Source organism: Corvus cornix, chromosome 2 (assembly GCF_000738735.6).
Source record: "Corvus cornix cornix isolate S_Up_H32 chromosome 2, ASM73873v5, whole genome shotgun sequence".
Classification (NCBI taxonomy): Eukaryota; Metazoa; Chordata; class Aves; order Passeriformes; family Corvidae; genus Corvus; species Corvus cornix.
Window position 1 is genome coordinate 55,122,800 of NC_046333.1, and position 21,351 is coordinate 55,144,150.

The 21,351-nt window shown below is 37.0% G+C and overlaps 2 protein-coding genes across 13 annotated transcripts in view; one reads left to right on the plus strand and one right to left on the minus strand.

The window, feature by feature from the left end:
• Positions 1-17,104, plus strand: part of SGCE (sarcoglycan epsilon) — a 33,363-nt gene extending 16,259 nt beyond the window's left edge. For 4 of the 11 annotated variants that reach the window (XM_039549763.1, XM_039549771.1, XM_039549770.1 and 1 more), the window contains 9 exons: positions 2,107-2,179; positions 2,997-3,198; positions 4,867-5,029; positions 8,198-8,409; positions 9,163-9,189; positions 9,894-10,082; positions 11,702-11,745; positions 12,569-12,603; positions 14,294-17,104. In XM_039549763.1, coding sequence (XP_039405697.1) covers positions 2,107-2,179; positions 2,997-3,198; positions 4,867-5,029; positions 8,198-8,409; positions 9,163-9,189; positions 9,894-10,082; positions 11,702-11,745; positions 12,569-12,603; positions 14,294-14,344 — 996 coding nt within the window. In that variant the 3' untranslated portion in view covers positions 14,345-17,104. The remainder of the gene's footprint in view (positions 1-2,106; positions 2,180-2,996; positions 3,199-4,866; positions 5,030-8,197; positions 8,410-9,162; positions 9,190-9,893; positions 10,083-11,701; positions 11,746-12,568; positions 12,604-14,293) is intronic. The other 7 variants (XM_039549764.1, XM_039549765.1, XM_039549769.1 and 4 more) reach the window with 7 other exon arrangements.
• Positions 17,105-17,974: 870 nt separating this feature from the next.
• CASD1 (CAS1 domain containing 1) overlaps positions 17,975-21,351 on the minus strand; it is a 29,219-nt gene continuing 25,842 nt past the window's right edge. The window contains exon 18 of one of the 2 annotated variants that reach the window (XM_039549762.1): positions 17,975-20,337. In XM_039549762.1, coding sequence (XP_039405696.1) covers positions 20,071-20,337 — 267 coding nt within the window. In that variant the 3' untranslated portion in view covers positions 17,975-20,070. The remainder of the gene's footprint in view (positions 20,338-21,351) is intronic. The other variant, XM_019285545.3, reaches the window with a different exon arrangement.

A 21,351-nucleotide genomic window follows, 5' to 3' on the forward strand; every position in this document is an offset into this window, starting at 1 on the left:
CTGCTTCAGCAGTGTATTTGTCTTAAACCCTTGATTTTTTTTCTAAATTGCATTTGATGTAGTTTTTCTTCCTCAAGAATGACAGCTCCTAATGTTAAGTTATACTGCAGATAGTTTCACCCTTGCTTACTTTTGTATACATGATTCTGTTTTGATTTCTAATAACAATGGACAAATAACATTTGAGAATTGATCATGTGCAGAATTTCTTGCAGGCTTTGCTTAGTTTCATGTAGAGGAAACCATTATTTAAAATTGCCATGTTTTGCATGTGCTTTTAGATTCTAGGATCTATATCGAGACCTCCATTCTAAGCATGACCCCAAGCCATATTTGAAGTTAATCTTGCCTAGCATACAAATTAATTCCTTGCAGTTCCAGTCTTAGATGTGGCTTTTGAATTAATTCTATGGTATGTGAGGAGGGCAGATGCATTTGATCCTCTTCTTAATGCCCTCTGAGAGGAGTGATTGCATCTTCCTGGCCTGAATATAACTTCCATCATGTTATAATTCCTGAGGGGGTGTTGTGGGTAGGCCAGTTAACTGGAGGAGACCTGATCATTAGAATAGCCTAGCATTGCGCATAGCACTGCAGTAGAGCAGGTAACGTTCTTGAGCTCAAGCTCCTTTGAAAGCTGTGCAAAGACAGTCTGTGTTTGAATGAATGTTCAGGACAGAGGCAATTCTGCTATTCCTGGATGTGGTGTGTGGGCTATGCTGGCAGCTCCCACTGCCGGAGTGGAGGCTCACAGTGGGTACTGCCCTGCTCCTCTAGAGAGCCTGTACAACCAGGGGTTTGATTTTCTGAGTACTAGTGGTTCAACTGCTGTTGAAACGACCCTTTGAAAAATTAACAGAATTAGGACTGGAGAAATCTCAAATTTATTTTCAGGTAATTTTATAATGAAATTGTAACATTAAATGAGATCTGATTATGTTGGTTAAGCTTTTCCTTCTCCACTTAAACAAACCTGCAGTAGATACTCCACAGCATTTTTCTTTTCATTCAAATCCTTTAAAAGAAGTGCAACATCTGTTACTTTCATTTATTTAATAGTTAGTGTCACAGTGGTTTGTGGCTTGGTTTGCTGAGAAGCAACATAGTTCTGTCACTATTGTCACTCCTCTGCCTCTCCTTTGTTCTTGAAATGAGTGAACTGAAGTCTAAAATTAGAAAGGAAATTAGTCTTCTTCAGTTTGTTTCATGAAAGATTTATCACCTTGCAGGGGAAAAAAAGGTAGAGAAAATAATACATAATTATACTGCTATCCATCCTTGTTCTATATTTCTTATGAATGAGCACTTAATTGTAGTACAACCTTGGAGTACAGTCACCACTGAGAAGTAGCCACTTGCATGCATTTCAAGTATCCTAGATATTTAAACTTTTAGATTAGTATCCTTGCATATTTTATTCATGAGGGTGTATGTTTCCAGCTATAAGAGTCACAAATGTTGCATCTACCTCCTAATTTTCACTTCCCCTACAGTTACAGATTCTAGGATTTTTTAAAAAACAGTTGTGTTGGAGCATTATTTTGAATCCATTCATGGAGGGAGACTTCACTGTGGCCAAAGCTAGAACGAAACACCAGTCCCAAAGATGAGAATTTCTGGCATCCCACTTTTTCCTTTAAAAACCTCTCCATGTAGTTTATTTCCCTAGGAGCTATCGATGAATTTAGATGTTACAGTATTGATGGAGGGGGATTGGAGGCTGCACTGGGAAACGGAGAAAACAATCTTTCCTTACGGTGGTTCTTGAAGGTAACAGAAGAGAAAGAATACACATGTGTAGCAAAACACTTCTATCAGGACCAAAATACATAATTTTCACATATATCCCTTTGGTAATTGTATTTGGCTATAGACTGGTCAAGAAAATTCCAATATTCTGACTTGAAGGTAGTACTGCAATAAATAAATTGACTTTACCTTTTGAGTTTTATATTAGTGAATGAATGTTCATACGCTTCAAAATAAGGGGGCAAAGCACTTAAAAACTGATAAGTATTTCTAAGTTATCAATTTAGCTTTCACTGATGTTTGATTGATATAATTTTCATTTTTCAATGTTTTGTAATCCTATCTTTTTCACTCTAGATCACTGCGTATAACAGGCGTACCTTTGAAACAGCAAGACACAATTTGATCATTAATATAATGTCAGCAGAAGGTATGTGTTTTGAACCGAATAAGCAAAACCATCTTATGGGCTCCTGCTTTTGAAGATAAATACTGTAAAATAGTTGTCTGGTGTTCAAGCCAAACACAGGGGCACAGGGGAGAAGTAAGAGAATTTTTCCTGCTTTAATTCATTTTGGTTTTTTAGTCCAGATTTTTTCTGTCATTCAGGACTGTTTTTCTTCACTCACAGAAAACTGTTTGCATCTTTGTTTTTCATTAAACTGTTTTTAATTTGGAATTTCCCCCATCTTTTCAAATGGACCTCACATAAAGGATTTCATTGTCTTTCTGCATATTGTTTCGTTTTCTTAGTCCTGTGTTTGCCTTATGCAATGAACAATTGTGTAGGCAGAATCAGAAAACAACAGGTTGTGGCAAATATGGACATATGGACCTTAAAATTAGTTATTTTTATCACATTTACCTATTTACATTCTGGAGTGTTGTGGGTTAGAATCCATTGTTGCTGCAGATCTGTTTTGACCCCCAAATTAGCATGAATGTAATTATATCTGTTTAATGAAGTTTTACCAGCTGATACTCTTTTCCTCTAGTCTGCTTCTTCATCTCCCAGTTGTTTTATAAATAACTGAAGGTTTTCAGCTCAAGTAGCAGCTAATGGTACTCACTATTGAATTAAACATAATCACATTAGGTTCAAAATGAGCTAATTCAAACACAAGATTTTTGGAAAGGTGTATCAGTCATAAAGTAGTATTGCATTAATCATTACTCCAGCTATTTTGGAGATTTATTTTTTGATTTATGGAGCCTTTGTTTAATGCAACACTCTTTTTCATCACAAGTAGATTTTCCTTTACCGTATCAAGCGGAATTCTTCATAAGGAATATGAATGTAGAAGAAATGTTAGCAAGTGAAGTTCTTGGTGACTTCCTCGGAGCAGTGAAAAATGTATGGCAGCCAGAACGCTTGAATGCTATAAACATTACTTCAGCCCTTGACAGGGGAGGGAGAGTTCCACTTCCTATTAATGACATGAAAGAGGGGTAAGCATGTGTCAGTATGACGTTTTTGCTTCATTTTTTGGTTTTTTCTTACTGAAAAGCCTAATATTTTTGCAGGTTTTCTAGAAACTTTGCAATTGCTGTTTCATATTTTAGAGTTAGTTTACTCATGTTTGGAAAAATTTACTCATGTTCCGAGCCCCAGTTATAATATGGATTTATTGTGTTAGATACCACTACAACAGGGCACAGCTCCTATATATTAATGTTATAACCCAAGAAATACTAATAAGTTCTATTAATTATAAACCAGTTGGTAGTAAATATGGTTTTTTTGTAATCCCAGTTTTACTTCTGAGCAGTCATTTGGCGTGCTTTTCAAGTTTTTAACCATTCCCAATTCATGAAACTCAAGATTTTGAAGCAAAATATGATAGAGGAGAAATTCCAGAGACACTTCAATTTCTGAGAGCAGTTAGCATGTAACATTGTAATTTTTAGCTGTACTCTTACTAAGTTATGTGATTCAAGAGCACTGTTGACTTTCTTCTGAAAGTCGTAAGGTGTCTGGGGAGCTCAGGTTACTGAGTGTAAACTGTAGGAATGGACTGTTTCCAGTGGTGATTTGTAACCATAAATACTGTTCTGAAATACTGTACTTGGAAACTAGTAAGGATTTGGTTTTTTCAATGTGGCTCTGATAGTGCTTTTCCCTGGTGAAAGTAAAGATGCCTAGTTATGTTTAGATAATTTTAGATACTTTGGAGTCACATAGTATCTAAGAAAGGGGTGAAGGTTCAAAATACGAGTTGTGTGTTCAAAAATACTGGTTTTTAGAGTCCTTTTGTGTCTCTAGAGTTTTTGAGCGCATTTAAAGAAGGAAAGTGACTTCTGTACTAGCCAGAGTAATAGCAGAGTCACTTGTAGTAGGTGGCTACACTTCAAATATTTAGTTAGATAATGCCTACTATGACAAGTGGCAACCAGGACCTAATTTCTGTTTCAGAATCCATTGGTACATTATTACCTGGTGCAGCAGACTGTATTTTACAGCAGTGTTCCATATATCTAAATATGCCAATGAATAATACAATTAGTGTAGTAGCTCTTATTTTATGTATGGTAATGCTAAATCAAGTATTAGGTTTACCTTCAGCTTTCAGTATTCTGAAGCAAATTTTGTTGACAGTGCATAGCTACAGTTTGGAATCTTTCAGGAGAAGCTGGGGATTTAGCATGTGCACATCTGTATTAGGTTTAGCAATAGTCATTGTGAATTTAATTTGAAAACATGGGAAGAAACTCTTTTAAAATACTATGATGAGTAAGACCAAAGATTTCCTTAAGACAAAATGATGCTATTTTAGTACAATTTTCAAAAGTAGTACTGATTTACTTACATGAGGAAGCCACACTTGGAGCTCTCTGACTTCATAGAAGTTGACACCACTGACGGTAATTAAACATTTACACTAACAAGCAAACCAGAATATGTTGTAATAAAAAAATCCTTTTGATTTCAGTCTGTTACTTATATGCTTAAAAAGAGAAAAGTATACTATGAAGGAAAATACTTTGAAAAAGTAATTTCGATCTTTAAATAACAGCTGAATGCTACTGTGTACAGCAGTAATGTTTGGAAGAGTACATAATTGTCCTTTGGGGATTTTTGAGACATCCTGCTGGTCTGTCACTCATCTCTTTCTGCAGTGTGTATGTGATGGTTGGGGCAGATGTTCCTTTCTCTTCGTGTTTACGAGAAGTGGAAAACCCACAAAATCAGCTGAGGTGCAGTCAAGAAATGGAGCCTGTAATAACCTGTGATAAAAAATTTCGCACTCAATTCCATATTGACTGGTGTAAAATCTCTCTGGTGAGTTATTTTATTGTTGCATAAAAGCGATGTTTGTAGAAGTACAGCTGAGAGTTTTGGCAGTTTGGTCAGACAACGTTGCCAATTCCACTTTATTGTGAGTGATTTTTTTTCACCTAGCAGACACTCTCAAGACTGTGAAAGGATTTTGCTATGTAGGCTAAATTCTATTAGAGTTGAGCCCCAGTGAAACCACTGTATTTGTTTTCACTAGCAGTGTGTTCTATAAATGGCTAGAGAACTCCAGGGCTTAATGCTAATACTGCTGTTGCGCTTGCTTCCCTATAAAGTGTGTGCGTACGTAACATATTTTCTCAGATACTGATTCTACACTGACCAGTTAATACTATGCTGTTAAAAAAATGTTTCTGAAAATTCTCTAAAACATATTCTATATTAAAAATTAAATAGAAAAAGGAATGAAAGTAATGTTGATTAATGAAATAATAAATAGGAACATTCTTCTCAGTCAAATGCAAGAAAAATGATAACTGAACACTAGAGTATTTGCCATGAAATGAGACTAATTCCCAAAGAGGCTTTTTAAGGTTGTTTTTTTTTTTTAGTTCCTGCAAGGAAAATCAAGAAATAGTACAGTATTGGAAGAGAATGTTGCAGATAAATTTGAACAATGATGCTGAAGGTATAAAAAATAAATTTAGATGGTTGTTGAGCTGCTTCAGACACTACCCAGGAGGAAGCTGAAAGGGAGATAATTAATGCTTTTTATAATGGAAAAAACATGTGGAGTATAAGGAAAGGTATTCATACACAAAATTGATTGGATAACTTCCAGTCTTTTCTGCCTATACACTGTAAATTAGGAAAGCTTCTAGAAGGTTGGAAAATACTTGTTTCAAAAGAATACCCAGATTATTTGCTTTTTATTTGCTTTCTGTTGAGAAATTGTAAAAGGCACAAGTGTACACAGCAATACTTACCAGCACCTGAAAAATAGCAGAAGGCAGCTGGTCTTTGGCAAGAACATACTATGTCAAATCTTCCATTTCCTTCTACAAGGAACAAGTAGAACCAAGGTGGAGCAGCAAATGTCATTCCTTTTTGGTAAGGTTTTTGATACTGTCTCACAAGCCCAGGAACATGGCCTTGATGAAGCTAGGACCTAGTGGAGAGCTGGTTGGTAGCCATAATCATAGCAGATTTAATAGTAATTCGTGGCTATTCCTCATTAATAGCTGGATGATGGGATGTGCTTATTAAATTAAATTTGTAGTTCCCCATGAAAGTGAAAGGATCTGTAGGTGCATTGAAGGACACAACAGAATTCAGAAAGGTCTTCAGAAATTGGAGAAACAGTCTTGGAAAACAGGATGAATTTTAAAAGGAGCAGCAGAGGGATAGTGCACTAATGCAAGAACAGTCAGCAGTGCCCATGCAGAAAGAAAAGCAGCTGGTTAGGAGTACTTATTTAGAAAAAAATGCCTGATAGTGGCAGTGGCTCATAAACTAACCATGAAGCAGCATTGTCATGCTGGTTTGAGAAAAGCAGAGATCACCCTGGGATGTGTAACAGGAACAGGCTTTTAGAGAAGTGTTATTTTCTGCAGCATCTGTAACACAACCATCTCCAATTCAGCACTTGTTTTGGCGGTGTGCCACAGTAACTGAATTTAAACTGTCTTAGGGGTGTTTAGTGTTGCCAGCAGCATTTCTTCTGTAACCTGCTGCATCAAAGGGAAAAGGGAGCCAAGCTTCCCTCTATCTAATCACAGTCTGCTTTTCACAAGGCAAGCTGAGAGACAGAAATTCTCCCCAGATCTACGGGCTGGGAGGGAGTTGAGCTCTATTTCCCATATCCACAATGTAAACAAGTGATAGAAAATAGAGCCATCATATCCTTATCCTCAGACTATTTATGAGGTAGCATTGGCAGTTAGCACCATATCAAAGAGTGGATTTAAGTTTGGGGGTCCCACACTCTGCAAGGATGGGCAATGTAATAAATACTCCACTTGAAGCTGCATTCTGACAGCTTGTTCTCACACTGACCTCTGTCAGTCACATCAATAAGTACATATTTTTTGTCCATTGTTAGGGTTTGAGATTCAGCTAAGCAGCCAGGTGGAACTCAGTGTACCTAACATAAAAGATACTGTGGAATTAATGAGCAGAGAATACATAAATTAATTTTCGTTTAACAAACACGTACATATATATATATAATGTGTGTGTGTGTGCGCGCAGATTTGAAGCTCAGAAGGATCTCTGGAAGTTCATAAAAATCTCTTCACCTATTGCCTAAGTTGTAATACAGCGTTTTATGACTTGAAGTGTAAATTATAAAGAAATGACCATCAGTTGCAAGATTTCTCGATGAACAGTCAGACAAAAGGTCAAGCATGTAAGGAAATATTTTATTTGTATTAATGATCTGGAGATCAATGATCATAAAGCTAGCACTGATAGCAACTGACAGTAGCATCTAACTGAAGATAACAAAAAAATGGATGCAGAAAATTAGGTCATCTGGTAATGGCAGTCAAAAGCAATAGGAAATTTAGCAGCAAAACAGGTTTGTATTTCTAGGATCATTGGGTACAGACACACACACACAAAAAATTGTGACCAGGAACGCAGCCTTTGGAAGCTAGTTGAATTTGTGTGAGGGGGACAACGAGCTGTCCTCGGCATCTCAGTTGATGCCTCTTGACCTTTTAAGCACTGGATGTAAAGCTCAATATGAAGAAGGAGAAGGAAGAAAATTGTAGGTACGTGACTCTTCATTTTTGCCACCTTATACAAGAGAGGACAGCATTGTTATTTAGGAAGACTAAAGAAATGGATTAATTAATCAAAAAGAAATCAGAATCAGTTAATTAGTTTGCACTAAAGATGTTTACTGAACTTCTACTCAAATACTGTTTGTGTGAGATATACCTAAAATTAATCCGTAAAAGACATGCAGGCACAAAAGAGAGTAGTAATATTACAACATCACTTACCACACTGATCAGAAGCTTCATAAAATGTAAGCTTCTATTATTTAAAAAAAAGTGGTTGGATGAAATTGTATAGAATTTATCAAATGTGTAATATGGATCTTTTTATATGTTATGGTTAGTTAAATACCCAACTGTTTTTACATTCTGTTGCTTTGTTATTTAATTGTCTTTTTTCTTCTTCTTCTTTTTTTTCCCTGGGTATCAGGTTGACAATACAAAACAAGTTTCCACCTTTCAGGAAGTGATTCGTGGAGAGGGAATATTACCTGATGGTGGAGAATACAAGCCACCTTCTGATACACTGAAAAGCAGAGACTATTACTCGGATTTCCTAATTACACTGGCAGTGCCCTCGGCAATAGCACTGGTGCTTTTTCTAATACTTGCCTATATCATGTGCTGCCGACGGGAAGGAGTGTGAGTACTTTAACATGCTAATAAGTAACTAGACTTTTCTAAGATTATAATGCATAGAAGGTTATTTGTTAGAATATCTCCATTCAGTTCATTATAAACATTTAAAACAGGCCAAAAGATATCTGCTTGTAATACTGAACTGTTTTGCACTTAAGCACATGCACTAATTTCCAAGCAAGTGGATATAGGGCCTTTAGTTGTTCTAGAAAGGGTTAAAATACTCAACATATGCACAAAACTCCCCAAAATATCCACATGTGCGCAGCTCTCCAAAATGACCCCAGCAAATAAAATACTAATAAAAGGATCATTGGTTCAGGAGAATATTAAGTAATTTCTAAAATGCTAACTTTTATAACATAAACTGGGTTGAGGAGATTAACTGAATTTAGACATACTATAAAAGAAAAACACATAAAAGGAAAGCAGCAAGTAACGTGATTTCTGCCATTTCTTACACAAACTACAATTTCATTTTGTCACAGAATTTATTTTAGCCAGAAGCTTGTTCTTTAACCTGCATTTTTCATTTCCCTGTGTGTGTGTCTGTGTGTATGTCTGTCACCACTATCACATCTCTCTACGTGCGTTCATCAAGGCCTCATCATAAACCCCATTGCAAATGCTGCCAAGTTGCGTTTAGCAATAACCTTGTCAGCATTTCTACATCATATACTGTTTTCATCATCAGATAGATTAATGTTCCAACTATCAATGCTATTATTTAATTCATAAATTTTGTTTTGTTTTTAGGGAAAAGAGAAACATGCAAACACCAGAGTAAGTGTCTTCTTTCCTGTTATTTTTCTTTTACCATTTAATTTTCATTCTCAGTAGCTCGTCATGCTTCATACATGTGTGTCATAATCTTCTTTCATTCTCTCTAATTCATGGTTTAATTCATAAATGTGAAAGCTGCTTTTAAATCAGAGTCTTGGCAAGGATAGAAAAGCAGAATAAAAAGGGTTTGAAATTAAAGATTGTCAATTCAAAATAAAATAGTGCTGTTAGAATAAGTATGTTAATATGCAGTCAATACTCCTGGTTATTGGACTTTTCAGCCTGTCTTTTAAAGTGATTGAAATGATGAGAAGAAATAACCTGGAAAGTGTCCAGTGCCTATACTATGGCGCGTTTTAAAATTAATTTACAAGCTTTTATGAATCTACACAAGAATCAGGAGTTAACCAAAACTTTAACTGCAGCAAATAAATGGAACATCAGCCATAAGAATGCACAGTCTTGAATCCTATGAAAAATATCTATTCAGACAGAAAAAGCTAATGGAATAATTACTGCCTTAAAAATGGAATAAATCCAATGTTTATTAATTTAACTGTGCAAAGGTTGTAATTGTTGCACTGTAGTCTGTAGCATGCATCAGTCCTTGTACTTTAAGAATAATAATAATAATTGCAAAAGTCTCTCCGTTTTGATAGAGCACTTAAAATAGATATTCACTGTTTTATTTCCTTCTGACACAGCATCCAGTTGGTCCACCACAGTGCTATCCAGAAATCAACCAAAGAGCTTCGTGACATGTCTAAGAACAGAGAGATCGCGTGGCCGCTTTCCACGCTGCCCGTGTTCCACCCTGTGACGGGCGAGATCGTCCCGCCCCTTCACACGGACAGCTACGACAACACCAGCATGCCTCTGATGCAGACACAGCAGTAAGTGCTCACACTTGGTCTTGGTTCTTAATGCTCACTGGGTTGCACCATCTAACTATAGATTCCAGTTTGTCCTCCGAAATGTGTTTCTTATGGAGGATTCAGTAGCTCTCCAGCTCAAGATTGCTCTGATGTTTGCATTTGCAGCAGAAACAAAGGCCTTCTGTTATAAGATTAAATGGCTGGCTTTCAGTCTGCAGGCTTGCAAGAAGCTTGGCATGGAACAGTTAGATTTCTGCATGTTTTGGAGAAAAACTACATTTGACAGAGGAATCAATTAAAACTGTTCTATTTTAGATATCCTGTCTCTTGAGCCCTGTCTTTGGGGTTCTGGTATAAAACTACCACCAAGTCGGTGGTAGTTTCGTACCAGAAAATCCAGACTTTGTAAGTGGTTAATCATGTACCTGTCACACACGATTTGTGTTTGAAATGTTGACACTGAACAGAAGAACATATTCCATGACACAGATAATAAATTCAGACTTGCCAAGAAAAACGCTCATAGGTCTCTCCCGTTTCCATTGTTGCCACTCTCTTTCCAAGACAGAAACCAGAAAAAGAATGAATTCTGTTTTTAGAGTTCATTTATCAGTAACTTAGTGAAACTAGTTAGACAGACCCAGTTCTTTGCACATGTTCTAATTCAGACAAGTCCATAGAGCTGTAGCAAAGAAGCATTTCTGGAGAGGTTTGGTTGAAGTGCCTGGGGCCAAGCAGATCTGAGGCAGTGGTCTCAGAAGTGGCTGGCATTTTTCAGTGCTGTGCTGTAACACCAGCTCCAGCTGGTATCTCCTCTGATGGCAGGCCTGCATAGCTCCAGTGGTATTGGTCCTGTGCCAGCTCTAACTCAGCCCTAATTTACACATACTTGTCCTAAATTCCTTTCACTATGTAGATCCATGCTGCAGGCATGTTTTCTTCTCCCTGTCCCAAAGCTAAATTCTCCAGAAAGGACAGCTGTATAAATTATTCCTTGTACAAGAGCTGCAAGGTGCCCTGCCCCATCTTTTACAGCTTCTCTATACAGAATAGCAGATTTTATGACTGGGATGCCAAATCCTGTACCAAAGGCTTTCTTGAATTGTACATAGGGTATCTGCTTCACCTACATTGTAACCCTTAATTCCTTTCTGTGAAAACACCTAAATATCTGGTAGCTGTTAAAATAGACACTTAAGCAGGGCACAAAATGCAACTTTGCCTTGATGAACGTGTCAGACCAGTTCACTTAAGTGGCTGACCGTTCATTCATTTCACAGCCAAAAATGAAGTTGCAAATGCTGTCACCTTTGCTGTATTCATGGAATATGGAATATTCATTTACAAAAACCAAACTTCGCTAAACATCAGAAACCCGTGGTGACTCTTGTTACCTCTGGCATTTCACCAAGTCTGAGCCTTCTGAATGTAGCTGACAAGTGAAATAATAAGAACCACTTTAACACTAATTGTCTTTATTTCATGGTCTTTGCCAACCTTTGGATATCTATATTTGCATAGTGAAAAAAGATTATTGCTTCATAAGCAAAAAAATGAAGTGTAAATACTGAGCTTTCATCATAATACACTTCAGACTTTGTATGGAAGCATTAAAGATATTAAATGGTTTTTTATAGGAACCTGCCACATCAGACTCAGATTCCACAGCAGCAGAGTGCAGGTCAGTACTCAGAAAATGCTGTAATTATTAAGTGACCAGTGTGGAGGAAATACTAGTCAAATTGTATACAGTCTGTAGACAGTGGAAATTATTTTCAAATAAAGTATTACAGAATTGTCATTGTAGATTTTTTTTTTTTGATACATCAGTGAAAATTTTGGCATGGGATTGATTAGACAAGGAAGAAATGCTATGTTAGCACTCTGCGTGAGAGGCTGGAATTTGGTTCAGCTAACTTAGAAACCTCATGTAAGTAATTTTCTGTTATGTGAAGCTACAGCTGGATTCATAAATGCAGCTACATGTTTCATATTCTGACACTTGATAGGAAATCCAGATTTCTAATTCCCACCAATATTAGTTAAGCTTTGAAGAATGAGCTCTTTATTGCAGTTACTAGACATAGAGTGGATACTGGGGAATCTGTGGTGAGGCACATCCATGTTTGAGGTTTCCTATGTCCTAAGTCATCACTTTTATATTATTCTCACAACTGCTCATGTACTGGCTGAGGTCAGGAATGACCCATCAGACTGTGGACCAAGGCTGACTCTACTTAGCATCTCAGGTTTGAGAAAAACCTACAGCCAAAGACATGTGAGAGGGGATAAGGACCACACAGGGAAAAAGTGGAGGCCAAGTGTAATTTTTAAATATTCAAAGAGGTATTTAATCAAAACTCTAGAGAGACACATATCTTTGGAACACAATATGGGAACTACAGCTCCAAGTGGAAGATTTGTTTTAACTTAGGAGTCACATAAGCAACTCTTTCTTTTCATTGAAAATCCTTCTTCTTCATTACTGCTTTCGGGGATTAAAGGAGAATTTCGTATGACAACATTTCAAAGATTTGAGGCAAGTATATAATAGATGTTTCTGCCCATGTGGGTTGTTTTGTTATGTGGAAATTAAAAACATAGGTATAAAAAGTCTGACAGCAGTTCTGATAGCCTTGCTATTTGTGTGCTTCATTGTATGCTGGAAATGGTGGATGACCCTGGCAGTCAAAGCCTTGGTCCAGAGCCTCTAGCACTGGTTTGGGTTGACATTTAGCACAGCTCTTCACACTCAATACTGCAGGAATTTAGAAGGCAGAATAAAAGTGTCACACTGCTGCTCTTCTGCTGTGACTGTTTCATTACAAGAATTCGAGTCTGTCTTGCAGCAAGTAAGATGCAAAATCACCTGGTGATACTGTGACAGCAGTGAGGCATTTTTGCAAAGGTATGAAATACAAGCTAGCACGGGTCTGTCACTTGGGAGTTGCACTGAAAAACTGCCCTAAAATTAGATCTTAAGAATTCTCCCATGTCTGTATTTTCTGTAGTACATTATTTTTGTAGAATACAACTGTTCTTTCTTATTCATCACAGACCCTGCCTGTGACAAGCTCTCAGAAATGCAGGGAGGTGGGAGGTGGAATGTATTTGGGACACAGTGTTTCCTCCTCTTCCCTTAGTTTATAATGACACCTTGTTTGTAGCTCAGATGTGCAGGTGATCCTGCAAGCACTTCCATGACATGATGGCATATGCCTCGTGCAGCTGTTCTAAAAGGATATCCATAACTCTTGTTCCCAGATTTTTAGATACAATTTAAAACAAAATTCAGGCACTACTAAGAGTTTTTTAGTAGCATGAGTACAAGCTTAGCAATCGATTTTATTGATCTGTTCTGGTAAGAAATTTACAGAAATAGAACACCTAAGGCCAAAAAACCTGTAGAATGAGACATTCATTGTTAAATTTTCTTCCTTTCCTCTAGAAAATACCCAGTAATATACTCAGGGAATTTAATATCTTATCAATCATAGCTATGAATAAGAAATTTCTATTTTAAATCTTCAGTAGACCATATTTAGTAATTTGAAGAGCAGACCATGGAGAATAACTGTTGTCCACTTCAGGAATTATCTGAATCCCCAGTAAGGAATGGTTTTATTTTAACCTTATATAAAAAGGCAGACTTAATAGCTGACATAATGCTTGACTATTTCACAAAGTTAAAAGTTAATTGGGAAAGAATTGTGTGAAGGGTGACCACTGGCATCTAATGTTTATTACACTGATGAAAATTGCTACTGCTCTCCAATATGAAAAAATACATTAGGTTTTATAATTGTCACATTAGGTTTTATAATTGTCTCTCTGTCAATAGGCAGAATTCACAAGGACTGTTTAAGGTGCTTAGATGGAAAAGCTTATCGGGTATTCCTATAATGTGAAAGACCAAATATTGCATGTACACCATGTGCCATCTTTTCTGTTTTGTGCCTCAGCCTCCCTATGAAGTCTGTTAGATCCCAAATAGAAAGATAAATTCCCTGTTAAACAATCTTTTACCAGCCTTCTCCCTTCCCAGAAGAATGCTTTGTCATGTATATGGCAGCTTTTGATCCAGGTTGTACTTGTACTGTTTCTTGAATGTGGTTGTTGATAAAGGAATAATAAATACTATTTATGTGCTGTGCTCACACTTGACAGTCCAGTATTGTTGAAGCATCATGTGCCACTGATGGATTATATAAATTCTCATCTATTTGCAGGTAAATGGTATTCCTGAGGAAAGAAAACTAACAGAAGCAATGAATTTGTAATCAAAGAAGGCAGCAAATTGTCTCACTTCCTTATTTGTTCTGGTCGATGCATGAGTCCCTCTGGTGTATATTGTGCATGCCCACAGTATTATGATGCTTTCAGTGCCAGGAGTACAATCACTTCCATATAACTGATGTACTGTATCCTTTTGTACTTTGGACATTTTTGACAATTTGTAAACACTGATAACTTTTTATATTTGTTACATTCAGAAAGTAATCTTTAATGTATATATATACATATATATATGTATGTGTATATATATGTATTAATAAATATCAAGCTTTATTCTGTCTTGTGATCTCTCCTGAAAGTTTTAACAGGGAAATCAAAACTTCAGAGATTTCAGACTGTTAATGGGATGATATAATTGCCTAATACTTGCACAGAAAAAGCAGTAGTATACAAGCATGAAAACTTGCAACATGATAAGGCTGAGAAATAGTACTGCACATCTATTAGATATTAATTTTTTAGAGATTACCAAATATAATGAGCAAAATTATTTTTGAAAAATAAATAAAGAAATAACCCCCCAAAGAAAATAACTAAAACTACTCATGATAAAATTCTTTTACCAGATATTTATGCTATTTGAAAGCCTGTAAGCAATAAAGGATTTAAAATCTGTCCATTCATTCATCTGGTTATGTTAGAAGAAACTGTTACAAACTATTGTAGGCAAAAATTAATGTCTGCAAATACACAAGGGTTTAATTTGGTACAGTATACCTGGATTAATTTAAAAACACTCTTTAATGTTTTTTTGGTGATATGCTCAATAAACAGCCCTAATGCTGTTTATTTTTTGTATCTTCTACATACTTTTTCTTTTTGGAACACAGTGTTGCAGGAGAACTAGGTACCCCGTAAACCAGGGATTATATTTTCACATCTTAAGAAGAACTTAGTTAAAGGCATATTTTGCTGGGAGGTGGTTTCTTTGAGAAGCATTTGTCCATGCAGCTGAAAGCTTAATAATATATGGAGTTTGCTAAAAGGATCTGAACTGGGGTTTCCATATTTTTCAATAGACAACTATAATTTGTCTACTGACACTTTTCACCAGATTTTAAATGAATTTCTGATGCTTCTTTAAATCTTCAAATGCAGCATAACACAGGACATCAGGGTCTGCAGCTGTGACAGCTGCCACCAACAGTTGGGGTTTTACCTCAAAGCATCACATTGTTTTAAGCTGACACTTACGCTTTGTCTTTTTTTCTGTAATATTTTCTCTTTCAGAAGCTGTATGTTCATCAGGACATTGCATTGTAAGCAGAAAGCTGCGTCTGCTTTAAAATTGCTAAATGCTGGCTACATTTCCTTAGCTGAGGTTCCTGAAGTCTCTGCTAAGAGAAATTTGAGTAATTTTGGAATTTAAGACTGAGGATAAAAGGAATCCGTAAAATGAGGTCATTTTGTAAAAAGATCGAAGTAGTTGCTCTCGGTTTTGTGGGTTTTGGTTTGCTTTTGTTTTTCTCTTTTTACAGTTATGACCCCGTTCTGTCACAACACTTTAATTTACGTTAATTTTTAAGCATCAATGGCGTGTTTGTAGGCTCGGACCTGAATGCAGGATCTCTGCAGATAGAACGAGTCCTGAGCTGCTTTTTAGACTAATGTTGTGCAACAAGTATGATAACTATGGCAGCAAAGTAGATAAGCAGTGCTCAGTACGTGGTACCTACTTGTATATTGTCAAACCTTCAGTATCAGTTTACAGAGCTGCCCAGCATGCTCAGCACAGCCCACAGAATGTGGCAGCAAATCCTGCTGGTGGTTGTTAGACCAGGAGAGGTAGTTCAAGGCACAGGCATTCAAGTGGAGAAATTAAAGGCAGTTCCTGAAACAGGTGGAATAAAGAGCCATTCCTACTCACTTTCCAAGTGGCATCCATCACGCCTTCCTACCTCACCCAAAAGATACCAGGGATGAGACTTTACCAGTCAGTCAGCCTCCTCAGACATCCCCCCTTCTTTCCAGCAGCTTGGGTGGTTATCAGTGAAAAGTGAATTACAAAACTGCACAGTGAGGTTTATAGTAAATTAAACATTTTCATCTTTTACCCAAGCTGTAAAAAAAATCAAGTACAATCAGCATTTGTCTTCTATTAGTTTATACTACTGTTTTCAAATGTATCAGCTGTCAGTGTTTTGAAACCAAAATGAATGGAATGGATTTTAAATAATGATTTTTAATGCAACTTAAGATTAAACTTTGTAAATAGTACTGGGTGTGGATCATAGCAATTTCTGATAACTCCAGGATGATATGACAATCAATGGATCTACCAGTTGAGCTGCTCCCACCTTATTTGTATTAACGTAACAGTGCCAATATATTTAAAGAAATAAACTGTTACATACATGCATAAAGAATCAGTTTGTAGCAGTGGAGGCTCCACCTATTTTGGAAAGAATCTAATGATGTGGGGCACTCAGGTATTAAGAATACCTGGACTATTTTATGATTGAAAGCTTCATTTAGCTGAGGTAAGTTTAATAACAAATTATTTATTTTTACTTATTAAAACAGTTACTCTGAAAGCATAGATTTATAAAGCTGGTTGAAGAGACTTAATGGCTAAAGAATTAGTAATAATTAAGACAGTAAAGTCACAGCCTCTTTTTAACATTATATGATGGCAATATGAATTGATACTGTGTTAAGTTGCAACCAAATTAAATAGAAAGCCCTACAGCTGTCTTTGTACATACACGAAATGTATAATCTAATAAAATGGAAAACACAAAGTAGTGACATTGTTGACTGGTTATTTTACAAAAGGGTGCCTGAACAACATTGTTACAGCTTTTAATGTTACAGACACAATACTGCATGGTCAGGTCTGAGAACTGGGGTGGAGCTAATGGTGAAGGGTTTAACTGGGGACGATGCCTAAACAGATGTCCTAACTGGAAAGGATAGAGAGGATTTGCAGTCCTTAATGTCTAATGTGGGCACCTGAACTATGTATCTCCCTGGTTATAAAATCAGGATCACAATCACAGAATATGCTGATTTGGAAGGGACTCATCAAGATCCAGTCCAGCTCCCAGCCTGCAGAGGACCATCCCCGAGTCACACCATGTGCCTGAGAGCATTGTCCAAATGCTTCTTGAACTCTGGCAGCCTTGGTGCTGTGACCACTTCCCCAGGGGAGCCTGTTCAACCATAATCTGGGTAAAGAACCTTTTCCTGATATCCAATGTGAACCTCCTGACACAACTTTAAGCCATTTCCTTGTGTTTTGTCACTGGTCACAGGATTAAAGAGATTGGTACTTCCTTTGCTTAACGAGCCCCTTCTATTGAGAGTGGTATTTAAGTAGCTAAAGTAGAATCTAAATTCCTTAACTCAGGTAAGTCTTAAAGTTGGGTTTGGTTTCTTGATGTTGCCAGACCAAAGAAAAGCCAAGTCAGTTCCTCTGCTTTCCTGCAGAGCTCTGTTGCAGAGTTCCTGGCAGGGAAAAGTATCTGACGCCTCCGCTGCGGAGTTCTGCTGAGGGCCCCCGAGCTCGCTTTGGCTGTTGGAGCTGTAATTTCAGGGACAGTGCAATTTACTGCAGAGCAATCTTCCTGCATTTCATCTGCCTTAGTTTGTGATTCAGTGAACTGCAGCGCAGCTGGAGTCAAGCAATAGAAAGTTTTTACTTAAATGATGCTGCTCCCATTACAAAAATAAGCATCCACAGCACATTTATTTAATGTTTAAATTACTTCATATTTTTACATAACCTGAAAAGAAAATATATTTATCCCACATACAGTAATAGTAAACAAGTGCATTATTTCAAACATTAAAAATAAATCTTTTAACCAAGTCTGTACAACAGATAAATAGAATTGTATCTACAATACTTAAGTTGTGAAGAACAAAACAAAAATTATCCCTCAAGCTCACAGTTCCCTGTTGCTCATAATACTGGCATAGATGAAGGTTATGCTTGCTATCCCCCACTACGGTGTCCACCTACACACTTTCCTTCAGTCAATCAAATTTATTGATCGAGGAGGTTAAATTCCCAAGCATTGGAAGTAATATGCACACAGAACAAACACTGAGTATCTTTCCAGTATCTTGAAAACAGCTGGCAGGCTTAGTAAAACTGCTAAATTTGGGGGAAGTGAATGATTTCTTTTTTGTTTTTCATGATGAATGACTGGTCATTCTTTAACAGAAACTGTTCTCCACCACACAAAAAAATAGAAATTGAAGTCATTCTTTTCACAAATTTGTTTTGCATTCATTCATGGCTGTGAGATTGAATTCAATGTTTTACCTGGGATAAGAACAAAAACATGCATGTGGCAGTATATATGGTACAAATTAGGATTCATGTTGTTCATAACCATACGTAATTGCACATATGCTTGGAAAATAATATTGCGTTTATGTTTTTGACTGCTAACAAATAATAGCAGAAGAATAAAATGAAAAAGCAACTAGAGGTCGAACTATCACTTGGACCAAACCCACAACCAACCAAGAAATGTCCATAACTTCACTGATAAGTAGAACATAAATAACAGCTTGTCACTGTCACACTGAAGGACTATTTCTTTCAATTACAGGGTTTTTTGCTAAAGGAAAGAATTAGTAAGAAAGACTGGGCACTGCTAAAAAGGATGGGAAAAAAGTTTTCTCCAAACAGCTCCAATCTCATTTCACTTGTAATTCTGAGACTCAACCACTTGCATACAACAAAGCTGACCATCAATCCCTCCTCCTCATGATACCAACAGATTGACTTGCATCCTTTTAAATGTAAATATTATTACAGCATGGAGTATGGCACCAGTTCCATAATAAGACTTAATTCAAGGTCACCTACAAACACAGGGAGATGGTCAAAGATCACCATTCCCCTAAGATCTGATGGAGTGGATATGAGGGGATTCCATTTGACTGAAAAAGGTTGGAGGGACTTCCAAAAATTGTCCATCTTGAACTGAGTCTGAAAATTATTCATTTGTTTGTTCACTGGGGTTGTACACAGAACTACATACAGTTAAATGAATTAGTGGAAAGTTTATGAGAAAGCAAATAATTTAGGATAAAACCCCAAATTTTCTTAATAAAAAAATTTAATCTCAGAATTCACCATATTTGCTGAACACATCTTGAATTTCTAAAAAACCCTCAAAATATTATGTAAACTTGTATATAATCTTCAATCACTGAACTGATGATTACTTTTCACTTCCACATATAAAGGGTTTCGTAGAACATGTACTACTGTTTCCACCCAAAGCACTGATTTCTACCCAGCAATTACCGCTTTGTTCAGAGCGGTGCCCTGGTTTCAGTGGATCAGCTCCGGGCAGCGGTGCCGAAGGCTCCGCGTGTGCTGGCTTTGCTCCTTGCCGAGGATGGCAGCGCGTGCCCCGCGTCGCCGTGCGCTGGAACAGCCCCTCGCCATCGGCTCACCCAGTGCCAGCTGCATTCCGTGATACGCCCGGCATGCTGCTCAGCCTCGTGTCCCGTTTCAACAGATATGTAAACAGAAACAAACATCCAGTAGAAAAGACTCATTTTCACATGCAATTCTGTACAGTGCACTCTTGTTTCTCAGATTATTTGAGAAGGCTATTTCCACACAAAATATGTACATTTCCACTATATACATTTTCCACACGCTTAATTTAAATGTCTTCTTGTACCTCCAGTTGAGAATTTTTGTTCAGGCAGACACAAAGTAAACCTGAAGAAAGTTTCCAAGTTAATGCCTTGACTGATCTTGCATTGCTGAGAAGAAGTGTAGTCCAGAAAAAAATCCAGCTATGCATAGCAACCTTTTCAGCAGAGTTGAGTTATCTTTAGGAACCACAATCTGTGCTAGATCATTAGTGATCTGAGAAATCTCATGTGCCACGCACACAAATATGAAAGTGCTGACAAGAACATTAAACATTGGATATCCAGGAATGAGCACCAAGATCCCTTTTGTGTCTGCTGCCAGCCAAATATGGTATTGGCAAATGAAAAGCTGCAAAAAAAAAAAAAAAAAAGCTTAACAGTGCTTATACATGTAAATATTTTTACTAATCCAAACCCATGTAATTCCTATTGCATCAACTGTCACACTTCTGCTTCAGTAAGAAGCTGTTTCCACATGTCTTTGATACAAAACAAAACTATGAGCTTGTTAAATCACAAAGTGAAATGGGTTTCCTTGGCCCTTAACCAAATACGGCTCAGGGGAACACTGGATACATTCCATCAGAGCAGGGGAGAATCTGCCTCCCTCAGTTACTGTCTCTGGTGAGGATCCAAACTGACGGGCCTGCAAATAAGAGAGAATGCTTCACCTACTGATGAATGCACTCCAGCTCCCTGGAGCACCTGAAGTTCACCAGGAATTGGAGGAGTGAAATGTGACCCTTAAAAAAGCCCCACAAAATCCTGTACTCCAGATACACTGTATTGCAATAAGTTTCTCCTATAAATATATTTTAGTAATACAATAAAATGTCACATTTAATATCACTAAACAGCAAATAAAATGGGAAGCAAGATAATTCCTACTGTTTAAAAATACACACTCAATGGAACAAGGTAACATTTGCATTAAGAAGGGGTTTATTTGTTATGGTACATTTCTTTATTAGTCACAAGAAGCTATCTAGGGCAAGCACATTTATAAGTGTACTTACACTAGTAAGTATAATTCATGCAAATTCTTCAACTGGCCTAAATTTTTATCTTCCAACTGCATACACCTCGCAGCATTCTCCAGCATTTAATCCCCACTCTCACAACCTTAAATCACCCCATCCCCTAAAACAGCACAAGAATTAAGCTTGGTACTGTGATATTGCTATTACAGCCACGATTTTTAAGTGCAACAAAAACTGTAATGCCAAAAGAGGTCAAACACGACAGCATGGTACCTATTAAGCCAATAAGTGTTTTCTCTATTTATGTGTTATATTCCAATCTAGACAATTACATCACCTTACATTTCCAAGTTTTAATTCACTGTACTTCTGGCCATTCTACT